The sequence below is a fragment of the Peromyscus californicus genome, unplaced genomic scaffold (assembly GCF_007827085.1).
Source record: "Peromyscus californicus insignis strain IS unplaced genomic scaffold, ASM782708v3 Scaffold_8__1_contigs__length_139910024, whole genome shotgun sequence".
In the NCBI taxonomy this organism is placed as follows: Eukaryota; Metazoa; Chordata; class Mammalia; order Rodentia; family Cricetidae; genus Peromyscus; species Peromyscus californicus.
In genome coordinates this window covers 56,748,821-56,766,468 of record NW_026294606.1, presented here as the reverse complement: position 1 = coordinate 56,766,468, position 17,648 = coordinate 56,748,821, and the positions used below count along the sequence as shown (strand labels likewise).

Here is a 17,648-nt window from a genome sequence, read left to right as displayed (position 1 = left end):
GTAAGTGGAAGGAGCTAAAATTTCCATCAACAGATGAAGGTGTAAATAATATGTGACATACATGCAAACAAACGCAATGGAATGAATTACAGGCTCTTTCAGTCACAATGATAGATCTCTGTTTCTGTGCCACAGATACTGGGCACAAATGAAATATAGTTGATACTCTTTTCTATACAATTCATTTTTATGTGGATAGATATTTTGCCTACATGGTGTGTCTATCCACAACATGCATTTAGTGCCCATGGAAGTCAGAAAAGGGCATCAGATACTCTGGAGTTACATAACTCTGTGGACTGCCAAATGGTTGCTAAAATCAGACCTTGATCCTCTGGAAAAGGAGTTGATTCTTTTAACAGCAGAGCCCTCTCTTCAGCCCTCTTTATATTTCATAGTAAACACCTTTTTTTTTTAGCCTCCAACTTGACAGATATTAAGTATAGGTTGGAAAGCATATAAAAAGTTATTAATCAACATAACTTTCTTTCAGAAGAATGAAGTTTTATAAATTTCAGCCTTACCTTGTATAGAATGTACATTGTATGGTCAGATTACATTAAAAGTGATCACATATTCTAGTCTCATATGTACTGCATTAGTGAGAACCCATATACTGTAGATGTAATAGAATAAATACATAGAATCGTGTCTCATTTATACTTTGCATTTACTCTCCCACTCCAAAACTCATAGTAATTTGATCATTTTCAGTTTAGTTATTGTATGAATGTTGAATGAGGCTACAAACTCTAAAATATTGATCTGCATTTAACATCTTATTTATAGTGATCTAAAAAAATCAGACACTGAAGAGGTGGCTCAGTGGTTCAGAGTGGTTGCTGTGAGGTCATGGGACCAGAATGTTTGACCAACAATCTTATAACAAGCTAGGTTACCCATGACTGCTGGTAACTACAGCCCTAAGTGATGAGACATTCTCTTCTGGCACACCCAGCACATGTACACGAATATTTCAAAACTGCCTAACATTGAGTGCTATAGTAATGTTTAAGTCCCTTTGCTTGTTGTAAAACAATATCCAGAGGCTGCCAACACTAAGCACTATTCTGTTTTGTCCCCTTTATGCATTTCAGGATTGTACTTGTGACAATGACAATGGAAACATAGAGGAAAATTTCAAAAAAGATTAACCTTTCTATTTATAATTGTTGACTAAATTTAATTGTTGAGTATCAAAATGTTTTAAATGGTTGATTGTGGCTTCTTTGTTCTTTTAATATGTTTATATGGCGAGTTGCAGCTCTTAATTTCCAATGATGCATGGTCAAGTGAAGGCTTCATAATGATCGAAGGACAATAAGTGTCTGAAGTATTATAATTATTCAGTCACTCTCTTCTCCACAAACATAACATATGTGATAATAAGAGAAAATTACAGAAAACAAATACTCTATCAGTATATAGTACTTTGTTTAAAATTCATCCTTCATATGAAAACGAGTGGTTTCCTTTTTTCCATGAGAGATAAAGCTATAACTTCATGGCCTCCTCCTTTCTGTCAGCTGTCCATTAGACAGGCAATAGAAGTATTTAAACAGTAGGTATACAGCAGTAATGTTTAACCATCAGACAGACAGTAGCACTAGTTAATCATTATCTAGGGAGTAGAAATGGTTAAACATTAGCCAGTAAGTAGGAATGGTTAACCACCAGAATGGGAGTGCCACCTGTTAGCCAGTAGACAGGAATTTGATATATAATGTTTACCACCTTCCCCTTTAGGGCACTGGAAGATTCAGGACGTGCTTAGGCAGAGGAGTGGCAAGCCATGAGTTCCAAACAGCAGTTTGTCAAACTAAATGATGGCCACTTCATTCCTGCTCTGGGTTTTGGCACCTATAAACCCCAAGAGGTAAGACTACATGATTCTCAGTTATTTCCAGGCTAGAGCTATGCCAAGTACAAGAAGGCAGACAGTTAGGCTTGTCCTGCATCAGGGTTTGATTGAGTCCCTACTTGTTTATTAATTTTGTTAAATAGAGATTACAGCAGCATCTACAATTGGTGACTGTGGGTAGGAGACCAAGCAGGTTCCCTAGATATGCTGAGTCAGGATTCTGGCAGAATAGGGTCTTTCTCCATGCTTTCACTTCTCTGGGAGAAAGTTCCCTGCTCCTGGTGATCCAGCAGAGAGCCATGCTTAATGGAGAACAAAGGGAAGGCCTAACTCTGAAAACATGTTCTTTGAGGATGGATGTTAGAGTTGTACATGATGGAGCTATAAGGTACATGCCTCAGTGGCATCGGAATATTTACTGTAACTCAGTCAGGGACTTCAGGGATAGGAAGAAAGATTTTTTTTTATCTTCTCTGGTTATTCTTGTTGTAGGCTTGGGAGTCTGGGTTTGACAGGATGTGGCTGTGTCTTTTCTCTTGGGTTTGCTTTTCTAGCCCAGACCTGCCTGTGGGTTTACTGTACTTATTTGAAGTCCCTAAGAGAGAACTTGGCATGAATCTCCAGGCTCTGAGCTCCAGACTTAAAGGGACATATTCTTGACCTAACAATTCTGAGCAGTTTGCTTTTCCTATGTCTATGTTTCTCAGTTTGATAGAAGAGAAGAACTTCACCAGATTGCCAATCAGCTTTCTTGGTTGCAGTGTGAGAGGACTTCTCTGTTCATGTCTATAATCCACAACACCGTTTTTTCCTTTCAAGGAGGAAAGATGCAAGGAAATCCGTGTGGTAGCTCAGGTTGTCTCCCTCTAGATTAATGCATGAAACAAATATTTGAGGAATATTTCAGTTTTGTTTTGGGGTAGCCTTCTGCATCGCATAGTGAATACTGCACCAGAGCTGAGTAAGCTCTCCCATGTACAAATTCTCAACTGTGGGAAACTCACTGAAGTTTGTAATACATCATTATGATAAGGGGAAGGAGGACCTAGTAAAGATGAGTGTGAATTATTGGTCTTCATTAATGCATGTTGAGTTTAGAGCAAGGTTGCTGTGGGAAAAATTTTCCGTTCAGCCAATGTCTTTGGGATATAAGCCCTAGGGCGTGGCTTTGTCTGTATGTGACCCCTTAAGAGCTGTGCTTTCTTGGTTGGTATGGAGGCCTGATGGTTTTTTCCCAAAATCCATGGGCAGAATGGAGGACAAGAACAGCAGAATAAGCAGTGGTGTTTACTTTGTTCTGTATTTGTGAGTGTATTATCACCATTCTATATCTTAATAAATTCTAGAGATCCTTTCACAGATTCCTGTGGGTTCACATAACACCTGGTGGTCCCCAGAAGTGAAAACATTAAAGAATACTGTTTTTTTTAACATGGGGCAAATTTCTTATTTTGTAAACCTTTTGAGACTTTAATTCTGTGACAAAGGAACACTCCCCTTAACTTCAAATTTGTACATTTCCTTCCTATTAGATTTATGCATGTATAATAGGGAAATCTGGAGAAATATTCAGGATTTCTTTCTTTTGCAAAGTGTCACAAAACCCAAGATCAGGTCAAGGCCACTGCTAAAGCCTCAGTGTTGGTAACTCACAGAGTGGCTTTATTCATAAATTAGTCAGGGATGGTATCCTGAGAAGGTGGTACAAGCCAGAATTAAAGCCACTGTGGTTTTTTTTATGGAAAGATAAATATGGAAATTATTAAAGTAATCAGAAAAGGCTGTCTGATTTCCTTTTTTTTTAAAATTTATTTTAATTTATTTTGCAATACAATTCAGTTCTACATATCAGCCACAGATTCCCTTGTTCTCCCCCCCTCCCGTCCCCCTCACCTTCCCCCCAACCCCCCCCCCCCCATTCCCATCTCCTCCAGGGCAAAGCCTTCCCCACAGACTGAGGTCAACCTGGTAGACTCAGTCCAGGTAGGTCTAGTCCCCTCCTCCCAGGCCGAGCCAAACAATCCTGCATAGGCCCCAGGTTTCAAACAGCCAACTCATGCAATGAGCACAAGATCTGGTCCCACTGCCTGGATGCCTCCCCAACAGATCAAGCCAATCAACTGTCTCACCCATTCGGAGGGCCTGATCCAGTGTGGACCCCTCAGCCATTGGTTCATAGTTCATGTGTTTCCATTCATTTGGCTATTTGTCCCTGTGCTTTATCCAACCTTGGTCTCAACAATTCTCGCTCATATAAACCCTCCTCATTCTCGCTAATTGGACTCCCAGAGATCCACCCGGGGCCTAGTCATGGATCTCTGCATCCAGATCCCTCAGTAGTTGGATGAGGTTTCTAGCACAACAATTAGGGTGTTTGGCCATCCCATCACCAGAGTAGGTCAGTTCGGGCTGTCTCTCGACCATTGCCAGCAGTCTGTTGTGTGGGTATCTTTGTGGATCTCTGTGGGCCTCTCTAGCACTTTGCTTCTTCCTATTCTCATGTGGTCTTCATTTACCATGGTCTCCTATTCCTTGTTCTCCCTCTCTGTTGTTGATCCAGCTGGCATCTTCCGCTCCCCCAAGCTCTCTTTCCCTCAACCCTCGCCTTTCATTACCCCCACTCATGTCCAGGCTGTTCATGTAGATCTCATTCCATTTCTCTGTCATTGGGCGATCCCTGTGTCTTTCTTGGGGTCCTGTTTTCCAGGTAGCCTCCCTGGTGATGTGAGTAGCAGAGAAGTCATCCTTGTTTCATGTCTAGTATCCTGCTATGAGTGAGTACATACCATGTTTGTCTTTCTGAGTCTGGGTTACCTCACTCAGGATGATTTTTTCTAGATCCATCCATTTGTCTGCAAACCTCATGATGCCATTGTTTTTCTCTGCTGAGTAGTATTCCATTGTGTATATGTACCACATTTTGTTTATCCATTCTTCAGTTGAAGGGCATCTGGGTTGTTTCCATGTTCTGATTTCCTTTTTAATTCCTTTGATTGTGTTTATGATTACATGAGTTTGTGCCCAGGTGTGTGGATGGTAGAGGTCAAAGTCTCCCTCCACTGCTCTTACTTTATTTTTGTGAGGCAGGGTCTGCCACTGAGTCTGGAACTCAGTGATTCAGCTAGACTGGCAATCCAATGAACTCCAGGGATCGCCCTGAGTTTGCATCCCCAAGCACTGGGATTACATGTGTATATCACTATGCCATCCTCTGATTTTACATGAGGGCTGGGGGTCTGAACTAAGATTCTGAGAGTTGTTAGCAAACACTTTATTGATTGAAACATCTCCCCAGCCACAATCTTAAATTCTTTAATAAAAGAACTGTCATATCATTATCCAAATCTCACAGTCAAGGCAGTAATTTTAGATTTAATTCCAGTCATATCTTTTTTAAACAAATGATCTTAGGTTGAAAGGGCTGACACCCCAAATGACTAATCTCCAATATGATGTAGGTAGTTTAATTTTTAATGAGGATATATTCCTAGGGTCAATTTTCTTTTCCTGTCAGTATTTAGGTCTGTCAGGAAAAGAAAATGGATATTCAGAAATACTGACATAGGACACTGTTCTCTGCCCAAGTCCCTAATATTAACCTGTCCTTGCTTAGTGTCTGTGATCTTTGCTTTCTTATCCCTTTGTGACAATGTCTTAGATAGGGTCAAGGAGGACACTGTTCTCCTTGTAATTGTGCTTTATCCCAAGCAGACTTTTTTGTGTTTATTTTGCTTAGTAACCCTTCTACATAAGCTGAGTGTGACTTTCAAGCAAACAGTTGAACACAAGGTGATCTTGGCATTCATCAGTGCCAATAAGTATCCAGGACTTCATGGGTATAAAGAAGTTCTCAGACGTGAAAGTCTTGCTATCAATTAGGAAAGACCCCAAGAAAGCAGATTTTGACTCATTGTCTGAAATGTGGGACAAAATATAGGCAACCATTGAGTCTGTGGAGATACTTCATTTTCTGTGACATCTACAATGTTTCTGGAGAATTTTTTGTGTTTTGTAGAGTAGAAAGTGGAAATTCAAGGATCAAGGGACTAGGCTCTTGCCTAACAATTGGTCTGAGGATGGTTTTGAAAGACAAAATTCTTTCTAGTCTAGTAAACTCCCATCTATGTTTACTCTCACCTAGCTCTCAGAACATGCATCTCTAAATATCTCTTTTGGTTGTTCCTCTAGGTTCCCAAGAGTAAGTCACTGGAAGCTGCAAACCTAGCTATAGGTGTTGGATTACGCCATATTGATACTGCTTTTGTGTATCAAGTAGAAGAGGAGGTAGGACAGGCCATTCAAAGCACAATTAAAGCTGGCATTGTAAAGAGAGAAGACATGTTCATCACTACAAAGGTATTGTTTTTATAGTATGCAAGTGTGCAAATTATTGAAATATAATATAAGGAATTGTGTAGCTTGAGTTTTCCTGCCTGGCCCACAGTCAGGACAAATCTTTTTCACCTGCCAGTCCCACAACCGCTCAGACCCGACCAAGTAAACACAGAGACTTATTTTGGTTACAAACTGTATGGCCGTGGCAGGCATCTTACTAACTGTTCTTACAGGTTAAATTAATCCATTTCTATAAATCTATACCTTGCCACGTGGCTCATGGCTTACCTGCATCTTCACAAGCTGTTTGTCATCGTGGCGGCTGGCAGTGTCTCTCTGACTCAGCCTTCCACTTCCCAGCTTTATTCTCCTCCTTGTCCTGCCTACACTTCCTGCCTAGCCAATGGCCAATCAGTGTTTTATTTACCAACCAATCAGAGCAACACATTTGCCATACAGAACATCCCACAGCACTTCCCCCTTTCTTTTTTTCAAAAAGGAAGGTTTTAACCTTAACAAAGTAAAATTACATATAATTTGGGAATTTGGGCGTAGTTTCTCTTACTACTTCCTGCTGGAGGGGGGCGCTGTATCTTATGGGGACACAAAGAAAATTTTAGGATTATGGAATAGTCCATGAGGCTGTATCATCTGAGCCAGTTGCTTTCATACCATTCTGGATGTTGGATCATTTGGGCCATGGTGTCATCGGAGACCTTTTAGGGGGTCTTGGCTGGTCAAACCTGATGTATCTTAATCTGTAACAAATCCATAGCCTCTGGCTTTCTGTGGAAACAAAAGCAGAGCCTCTTTTCCAAAGCAACATATCCTTATATCCAAATTTTGAAGTCAAGGTACCTTTAAAATATACATATTGGTTTAACTCAGCTTTCTTTTTAATCAAATATCTCTCTGCAGTTAAGAATCCCAAAGACAACACAATCCAGATTCTCTGTGTAATATTCATCTTTATGTGGCTTATTTTTTATATTAATTTTACTGTCTCTTTAAAGACTTTACTTTTTAGAACTATGTATTTGTTTCTATAACTGTATATATCACCTTTTTTCTCTTTTAAGCCTACGTGTCTTTTACACATATTTTTACTATTACATCTGAATCTGTCTTATTGTGAATCTATTGCTTTAAGCTACAGCAGCTGTGGCTGCTGGCTCCGCCCACCTCAGCTTCCCAACCGCCAGCTCTGGGAGCTATAGTGGGTCTATGCTTTTATCCAAGCAGCATGTAGCCCAGAAACCTCTTTTTTTTTGTTTTGTACTAGCAATGTCTAAATCCACCATGCAGCTTAATGTACCACTTGTAGAGGTCTCATTCCCGCCATATGGCAGGTCGAGTGCGCATGCCAGGAACCCACAAGTAGCTCAAACCGGCAGCTGTCACTCATTTGAGATGGACAATTAGGAACTGTTTTTAGCTCCGTTTTAGAATCTTTTTTTTCAGTTTTTAGGTGGAAACTCTTGCCCACGTTGGGTGCCATTTGTAGCTTGAGTTTTCCTGCCTGGCCCACAGTCAGGACAAATCTTTTTCACCTGCCAGTCCCACAACCGCTCAGACCCGACCAAGTAAACACAGAGACTTATATTGGTTACAAACTGTATGGCCGTGGCAGGCATCTTACTAACTGTTCTTACAGGTTAAATTAATCCATTTCTATAAATCTATACCTTGCCACGTGGCTCATGGCTTACCTGCATCTTCACAAGCTGTTTGTCATTGTGGCGGCTGGCAGTGTCTCTCTGACTCAGCCTTCCACTTCCCAGCTTTATTCTCCTCTTTGTCCCGCCTACACTTCCTGCCTAGCCAATGGCCAGTCAGTGTTTTACTTACCAACCAATCAGAGCAACACATTTGCCATACAGAACATCCCACAGCAGAAGTGAAAATTATATTACTTGATCAGAAGTTGGAAAAAGGAGTCAGTTGCAGAAATGGTGAGTAAAAGTAATGATAGATTATAATGTCTATGAAAAATATTTCAGTTGTTGGATGTTATTAGTAGTATGTGTTTTATTTCTTAAGTAATTTCATTGTTCGATAAATGATCTATCAATAACAAATAATATATAATCGAGTTTACATTGTTAAGTGAGAGTAAAGTAAATTCTGGTGTAAAGGGAATGATTAAAACTTTCCTTCAAGTACAAAACATGTTTCAGTATTAGGATAAATAAGTGTGCATGTTTTGGCAATCTATTAATTGATCACAACTTTTGTTCTTCAACTTCTGTAGCTTTGGTGCACTTGTTTTCGGCCAGAGCTGGTCCAGCCTAGTTTGGAAAAATCACTGAAAAGACTTCAACTGGACTATGTTGATCTTTACCTTATGCATTTCCCAGTGCCCATGATGGTAGGTGATTTGTATTGTCAAATGTACATATTTTTGCATGGGGGCATGGAAATAATTTTTATGGATGGTTGAGACAAGTTTCCATTATAATTTCATATAAAGTTAGTTTATGTCATTAAATTTCTTAGTAGGTTTTACAAAGAGTTTACTGGATTATGAAATGAGGTGTCCAAGAAATTGTCAGAATCTCAGAGTAGAAGTAACTTCCAGAAAATCTTGTTAGAACACATCTTTCACATTTATTTGTATTACTAGGTGTTTGCTTGGGTCTTGCCCCTATTTTTCTCTTAGTGGCAATAGTGGCCCAAGATAGTATCAACTTCAAGGTTATTGACACTTCATGGCTTCTCTGCATGTTTTCTTTTCATAATCAATCTTGCACTCAGTCCTGATTGGCCATCCTTGGCCCTCATGCCTGCCCTTGGGCCACTCATACTTATTATTTATACTGGGACTAGATTGATATAAATTCTTGGTGGAGGTCAAGGTCATGCATTGACTGGGCTTCCCTGTGAAAAGGAAACATTTTCCTTTTTTCCAAAAGAAAGAGTAGACAAAAGAACACAGGTCAATTATCAGCTCTCATTTTGTTGTTTGAAAATATTATTTAGGTGCAAGAATTATATATATTTGTGTGTGTTTAATTAAGAATAATTAAAGAAAGAGAGGCCATGAATTTGAGAGACAGCGAAGGCATACATGGGAGGGTTTGGAGGGAGGAAAGGGAAGGAGAAAAATGCTGTACTTATATTATAATTTTAAAAATAAAATTATTATAAGAAAGAAAATATTTAATTACTTATATAATTAACATAAGAAAATACAGCAAACTAGGCTCCTAAAGAAAATTTGTACAACTCTACATGTATATCACTTTGTAAACACAGTACATAGGTTGATGCCTCACTACTTTATGGCTGTTTATTGTCTTATTTCCATGATAGTCTTTAAATTTTTTTTAAATACTTGTTTAATGTATATGGGTGTTTGGCTTGTGTGTATGTCTGTGCACTATTGTCCGTGGAGGCCAGAAGAGGGCATTGCCCATGTAACGTATTTACAAATAGATGGGACCCATACTGTAGGTTCTGGGAATTGAACGCGGGTCCTCTGAAAGATAAGCCAGTGCTTAATCACTGAACTATCTCTCCAGCTCCTCTAAGACATTCTTAAAAGCCTTACTATAGGCGAGACACGTGTTTTTGTGAGATTTATTTAACAAACATTACTCTTCCAGCCAGGGGATGATGATTTTCCAAAAGATGACCAAGGAAAAGTACTACTGGACACAGTGGATTTCTGTGTCACGTGGGAGGTGAGTGCCTTTCAAAAGGACAATAGAGCAAGCAGAAGGAGGGAGAGCCAGCTCATTTTCCCTTCAGTATAGAAATTCATTTACATGCATACGTATTTGCTGGAGTAGAAGGGGAGAAATGCATTACTAAAATGTAAGGGATGGAAAATGAAGAAGCACTCAGGATAATAAGGAATATGTGTTATTTTGCCACCTTATGTAATAGCATCCTCAATTTTTTAGTGATGTCATAGAAATATATCTTTGCCTGGCATCTTATTCTTAATATCACCATTATCTTGACTTCTTCATATTTAAATCCAGTGATCACCTGGGCAATACACCCCTCCCTTCCTTTTTTTGTGTGTCTGTAATCAAACATAGGGCCTTGTACACACTGGCAAGTGTTCCAATACTGAAATGTATGTCTCACTCTAGATAATTTATTAAATTGTTCCATCTTCTCTTTATATTGATGTAGCCAATTGCAAGTATGGCCCTTCACAACCTCTTCTCATCACCAGGCATTGGAGAAGTGTAAGGATGCAGGATTGGTCAAGTCTATTGGGGTGTCCAACTTTAACCACAAGCAGTTAGAGAGAATCCTGAATAAGCCAGGACTTAAGTACAAGCCTGTCTGCAATCAGGTAAGGATTGTCATTCCCTCCTCATTTCTCATGGTTTTCCTCACTCTGTACAACTGACATGTGTCCATTTGCCCTTTGTGGAAGTGATTTTCATTTTCTGGAAAAGAAGGTTCTGAGAGCAGTATCATTGCTTCAAAAAATGGGGGAGATTACAAAATTCACCTTGGACTATTAAAGTATTGGTGAGAATGGGGACATAATTAATTACACCACCTTTGGAGAATGTATAAATTTAAAGTTAGACCAGTAGGCAGAATTTGGGGGCAGGGATAGTGATCTTCTCCTTGAGCTGCGAATAATGAGGAAGCATGGGACATTTTGTTGAAAGATTAAGTTAAAATAAAAATCAGTCAGTGTTCAGGACTTATGTGGAGTTTAGATGCTTCTCACCATCTTATTATGGTCCTTTCTGATGATTTTATTAAGCTTAGCAGCTTTCATCTTTACCCAAAAACTTCCTTGCTGACCCCTAACTAGTTTTTGACACAAAAACTTACCCAGTCAAATGTTGTTTACCAGAATCTTCCAAAATTAGTTCTTTTGCCTTTCAAGAAAAATTGCAACTGTTTTAAATTCAAAGGTGATATTGCATATAATTTTCTTAGTCTACTTTATTGACTTTAAGCATTTTTATTCATCATAATATGAGCATATGATATAATCTGATATCTTTCTATCATACTCTTTCATAGGTTGAATGTCATCTTTATTTAAACCAGAGTAAGCTGCTGGATTACTGCAAATCAAAAGACATTGTTCTCGTTGCTTATGGTGCTCTGGGAACACAACGATATAAAGAATGGTAATATGAAAAAGAGTATACCTGCAGCAAGACTGTCAATTAGCATCATAACACTCAGTTCTCAGGGAGAGAGGGATCTTTCTTTGCAAGAACCTGGTGAAGCAGAAGTTGGTGGTTCAGGGACTCCTGAGTAGCCCTGGAGTCAGTTTCTTTTTCCATCGCTCCGACAGAGTACTTGTACAAGAGAAACTTCAGGGAGAAAGGCCTGGTTATGGTGCACAGTTCCAGGCTATAGACCACAATGGTAGGGAAGTCAGGGTGTCAGGAGCTGGAAGCAGGTGGTCCCTTCACATTACAATCAAGAAGCCAAGAATGACAGAAGATCACTAATGATCTGAGCACTTTCTTCATTTAGACCGTCCAGGATCCCCAGCTCAGGGGAATGGTTTCAGTCACAATTAACATGAGCCTTTCCACATCAATTCTCATCATAAGATAATGCCCTACAGGCATCCCTGAAGCCCATCTTCCCGATGATTCTAGACTTTGTCCAGTTGACTGTTATCCATAACCATCATGTCCAGTCTAGTATGTGCCCTCTACTGTGTTTTGAAGCACCACCAAAAACCTTGGCCTCAGCAGCTCATTTCTACTTTCCTGCTAGGGTGGACCAGAACTCTCCAGTTCTCTTGAATGATCCAGTTCTTTGTGATGTGGCCAAAAAGAACAAGCGAAGCCCTGCCCTGATTGCACTTCGATACCTGCTTCAGCGTGGGGTTGTGCCCCTGGCCCAGAGTTTCAAAGAAAATGAGATGAAAGAGAATTTGCAGGTGATGAGTTCTCCTTCTTAGGGTTGTTACATAGTATCTTCCATGTGCTTGCTTCCTTCAAATCTCTGTTAACATTTTTTGGTTCAAGCCTATATTTCAAGCATTTTCTATATATGTGAGCTTTCAGGTGCATTGAGAAAAGTTTTGTCTACAACACAAACAGCAGCGCAACTTGTTAATAGTGTTGGAGACAATGTAGAATTTGCCCTGTTTTGTTAGCCAAGTACATACCCCTTGCCTATGCATTTCTTTTTTATTTTGTGAAATGAGTGCTCTGGACTGAGTAACTTTGATTCTAGAAATTTTTATGATTTTACTTTTAATTCTATGCATGCTGAGATATTCTAATACTCATTATATGTATATATATTGATTAATTGTATATGTTTCTGTCTTACTCATTTACCTGAGTTGTGTTTTTGAAATTTCACATAAGTATACTTTATTATAGTGTAAAATATTAGTAGTTAGTAAAGAAACCATTCTCAAGTAGTTTAATATAAATAACTACTTAAGAATATTCTTTGATTTAAAAGATTTGCTATACTTTAGCCTGGACTCAGTGAAAATTATCTGTCTTTGCTGAGTTGCACATCTCTTCAAGGAACTGTTGTACATATATTCAGGACGATGCTGCCTCTCAGTCTGAGTGGACTGATCTTCTCCTCAGTTCCATATAGGTTTCCTACAACTGACAAGTTTCCCAGGTCTCTGCACTTAGCCCTAAAGCAAGCCAGTGAGAAGCCTTTTATGACAAGCACAGGGTTGAAGAATCACTGCTTCTGTCACGATCAAATGTCCAGTGCAAGTTGCACAGCCACCAAGATTCAAGGGGTGACAAGTAGACATCTCCTCCGTGGGGGAAGGTGTAAAGTCACTTCAACAGAATGCAGATCAAGAGTGTGGATTGGTTCCCCAAAGCCAGCCAACGCGTTGGGGACATCCTTGCTCCCACTGCTAGGAGTCCCACAAGTAGACCAAGCTACACAACTGTCACACTCGTGTGGAGGATCTCAGTTGGTCCCATGCAGGCTCCCTGGTTGTTGGTCCAGACTCTGTGAGCTCCTACCACCCCAGGTTACTTGTTTCTTTGTGTTCCCATGTGATGTTCTTGACGCCCCTGGCTCATACAATCGTTCCTCCCTCTCTTCTACAAGATTCCATGAGATTGACCCAATGCTCTGCTATGGGTCTCTACATCTGTTTCCACCAGTTCGTCCATGAAGGCTCTCTGATAACAATTGGGATAGTCACCAAACTATGAGCATAGCAGAATATCATTAGGCATCATTACCTTCACATTTTTTCCCCAATCGTGTTTGGTTCTATCCTAGGTCTCTGGCCTATCTAGGCTCTGGGTCCTGAAGCTGCAGACCGTGTCAGGGGTGGGCTCACTCTTGTGGTATGCGTCTGAGGCTGGACCAGTCATTGGTTGGCTGTTCCTAAAATGTCTGTGTCACTCTCTCTTCCCTCCCCTACATACTTCCCATAGGCAGGACAGACAGTAGGTCCAAAGTTGTGTGGCTTGCCCGGGATCCCAATCCCTCCACTGAAAGCCTCCTCCTCCCCAGTCACAGGAGATGGCCAGTTCAGGCTAAGCATCCGTCATTGCTAGGAGTCTTAGCTAGCTAGGGTCATCCTTGTAGATTCCTGGGAGTTTCCCTTGCATCAGGTTTCTGACTGATTCCAAAACACCCCCCTTTCCAGTCATTTCTTTCAATACTCTCCTTCTCCATCCACCCTGAACCAGATTTTTCATGTTCCCATCTCTACCCACCTCCAGTTCACTCATGAGCTCTCTTCTATTTCCTCTTCCCCAGGAGATTCATGCATCCTTGCTTGGACCCTTTCTTGTTTCATTACCTCTCTGGGTCTGTGGATTGTGACATGGTTATCCTTTACTGTAGAGCTAATATCCACTTATAAGTGAGTACATTTCTTTGCCCAGCCTCAATACAAGAGGAGGAGCCTAGTCCTATCTCAACTTGATATACCATGCTTCGTTGACAGCCATGGGAGTCTTGCCTCTTTCTGAACAGAAACAGAGGTGGGGTGCAGAGGGCTGCAGAGGTGAGGTGAAGGGAGGGGGTGGGAGGAGTGGAGGGAGGGGAAACTGCAGTTGGGATGTAAAGTAAATGAAGAAATTTAATTAAAAAAATTGATATTAAAACTGGAGCAGCAATTGAATCAGATGTATGTCTGATACTTAAGCCAGGCAGACAGGTACAACTGCCTCACTGTTGTAGGCAAGTATTGCTGATGTTCCTAGAAATACTGCTGGAGAAGGAGAATAAACCCAGATTTTGTAATAAATGCTTGCAGATGTGTGCAGAATTGTACAGGCATGAGAGATTGATGGTGTGTGGAATTTATATATCAATTATATATGTGATCAATATCTACCATTTGATAAATATATATGGTAAATCATGTAAGTATATGTAATATTTATCATATATAATTCAATGTAATGTGACATGGTCTATATATGGTCATTTGACAGTGATATTCATATACACACATAAACACACACAAATGAACACTGTTGATTGAAGGGTAGAAGTATAAAAATGTAAGAATTTGTAATTCTAGGTAGTGAATTATAAGATGTTCTGTTTTCTCAAACAAAAAGAAATAAGGATTATGAGTTTTCTGCATTTACATAGTCTCAATAATGACTGTTACACACATTGAGAAGTGTTTGCTAAATTGCCTTCTCCCTATTTTTGCTTGTTTTCGTTCTCGCTTTATTACTTCACGAAAAAAGGGCACCTACTACAGTCTTCATACTTACTATGTGATTGAGCATCACATTTTTTCATTTGTCAGGCAAGAGTCTCCTTCACTATTTTGCCAAGGCTTTGTGTTATTTCCCCCTAAGCTGTTCTCTAAATTGCAGTTTTTATGTAATGTAAAGCATGGATCCAGAAAGATATATGTAATTTTAAATGACTTATTCAGAATAATTACATTTATGAGTTCTTTTCTGTGTTCAATTGTTTTATTTACTCTCGCCCACTACCCTAATTATGTGTCTTACTAGATTCATCAGTTGTTACACTGTTGACAAATTTCCTTGTCCTTCCCTCCATTCTTCTCTTTCTCCGTATTTTTAAGGCACCAAGAGACTTACCAGTGCATATGTTTTAAGATGTGAACAATTAGTGAAAATCATTTTGAAGTTAAAATGTCTCAAATTTAAATAAGAAGATCCTTTTGAAAGCCAGCTCTTTTGTCCTACATAAACATGATATAATTAGAATTTGGACACATCTTGGCTTACATAATATTGAATGAGCAATTGTTTACATTTTAATTATTCATTGATTTATTACAAAATGTACTTTCCATGCGAATCACTGTTTTCTGTGATACATTTCAAATATTTGCTTTAGATTTCTTTGAAACTATGTAGGTGATGCCATTGCCTTTAGATGATGTTGAATGTTTTGTTTGTATTTTCTCATCTGTGGTACTGCAGTTTTAATATATCTCAAAAGCAGTTTTTTTATTTTTACTTGTTATTTATTAACCTTGAATGCTTTGGTAAACAATGTTCATTTTTTTTGAAACATATATGCTACTCACATTGCCTTTGACACATAAAATCTCATTCATTCAAATGTCAAAACCTTTTGTTTTTCTGAAAGATTTTTGAATTCCAGTTGTCTCCTGAGGATATGAAAACCCTAGATGGCCTGAACAAAAATTTTCGATATCTTGCAGCTGAGATGTAAGTAATGTTGATAAAAACCTCACCTTAATTAGTTTCAGGTCCAAGACTCTCCCTTGCTTGAAATCAAGTGCCTTATTCATCCTTATAATTTCCCTTGGAAAATAGTTAATACAACATTTGTTTCTGAGATTTGAAAATATGTATGTGTCATTGCAAAACACAGAGAAGGTTTTGAAAATCATGTTCAAAACTAAGAAAAGAACATTTAGGAAAAAGCACTATTGCATAGGAGCATTAATAGCCACCCCAAAGATTTTTAGTTTCCCTTCATGATCTGTGGTAACAAAATTTCATACTGGAAACAGGTTATAAATTGCAAACAAAGACTGCATCTCTCTCTCTCTCTCTCTCTCTCTCTCTCTCTCTCTCTCTCTCTCTCTCTCTCTGTCTCTCTCTGTCTCTCTCTCTGTCTCTGTCTCTGTCTCTGTCTCTCTCTCTCTCTCTATATATATATATGTACATATTCAACTGTCTATCATCTATGTATCTACATCTTCTGTTTGTTGGAATTTTAATTCTCATAGAAATAAATATGGTAATGTTTGAAGGAGAATTAAAAAATCTACAATACCATGTAAAATTGGTATATATGTTATCACTAGTAAGATTTTTTTTTTTTTTTTGGTTTTTCGAGACAGGGTTTCTCTGTGTAGCTTTGCGCCTCTCCTGGAACTCACCTGGTAGCCCAGGCTGGCCTCGAACTCACAGAGATCCGCCTGGCTCTGCCTCCGGAGTGCTGGGATTAAAGGCGTGCGCCACCACCGCCGGGCAGATTTTTTTAGTAGAGAGCAGAATGAAGGCAAAGGAGAGATATAGCTCAGTGAGTGAGCCGTTGTTGTAAGTAATGAATAATTCTTGTCACACTTTAACAATGAATGATTTTTATCACTGCTTATTTTGGATTGTTATTTCTATATAGAGGTCTACATATTATACAGTTAGCTGCTTAGACATGGATGCCCATCTTGTTGATGCCATTCTTTCTTAACTGAGTCTAATACATTACTTTGTGCATAATGGGCAGTGAGTGAATAATGAATGGATTACTAATAATTAAATGGAAGTGAAAGTAGTAGGCATAAATAATATTTTAAGGCATATTAAGAGATTTTTGTGTTGATCAATGTCTAGAGTTACCTTGAACTAAAGTGACTTATACTTTTCTCCTTTCTTTGGAGACTGAAGTTGGGAAAGATTTTTGGCTCTTCTTTCTTTGATTGATGCATAGATGAAGCTAAGGGAGATGAATCTTTATTGACACTGGTCTTTGTGTGTTCTGTTCCTGGCAAAGGGACATAATTGGAAAAAATGTATAAATAAATAATATTTTAAAAACATTTCTAATAAAGCTTTGTAAGTGAATGTAAGAATATCACCTTCTGCAACATGTTAGGGAATAAAACGAATAACTCTCACCTCCAAGGTAACTTTCTAGATGTCATGTCTTTACACAGCAAAAATGGATCATACAGTGCATGCTTGTTTTTATTTCCTATTTTAGTTTTGTGGAACACCCTGAATATCCATATTCTGAGGAATATTAACACCGAGACCTAATCATGGCTATGACTCTGACTGAAGTTATGGTGTGTGGACAGTGATGTTGGTGATGGGACTCAGATGCTGTTTGGTGGATGCCTCATTTCCTGTCAATCTAGGCTGCTTAGCAACTCTCACATTCAGCTGAAACTCCGGCTAACAGTCTTGAAAAAAGGGGATTTAATTTTCATGATGCTTCAAAATAAATATAACATGTTCTCCTCAAAAGATACTTTATTTTTTTATGAATCATTATGACACAAAACTGGTTTTGATGGAAGTCTGTGGGTGGTGTT

General features: G+C 39.0%; 1 protein-coding gene across 4 annotated transcripts; it reads left to right on the top strand.

Moving 5' to 3' along the window:
• The first annotated feature begins 1,615 nt into the window (after positions 1–1,615).
• Positions 1,616–17,547, top strand: LOC128103479 (aldo-keto reductase family 1 member C13-like). 4 transcript variants are annotated; one of them, XM_052727900.1, is made up of 9 exons: positions 1,616–1,876; positions 6,050–6,217; positions 8,448–8,564; positions 9,802–9,879; positions 10,383–10,505; positions 11,198–11,307; positions 11,912–12,077; positions 15,728–15,810; positions 17,315–17,547. In XM_052727900.1, exons 1-9 carry the CDS (start codon positions 1,793–1,795, stop codon positions 17,355–17,357), a joined length of 972 nt encoding a protein of 323 aa, XP_052583860.1. In that variant the 5' UTR covers positions 1,616–1,792; the 3' UTR covers positions 17,358–17,547. The 4 variants fall into 4 exon arrangements, with proteins under 4 accessions (XP_052583860.1, XP_052583861.1, XP_052583862.1 ...); XM_052727901.1 differs by having other exon boundaries at positions 8,448–8,568; positions 9,806–9,879; XM_052727902.1 differs by lacking the exon at positions 17,315–17,547 and having other exon boundaries at positions 1,617–1,876; positions 15,743–15,829.
• Positions 17,548–17,648: the final 101 nt, after the last annotated feature.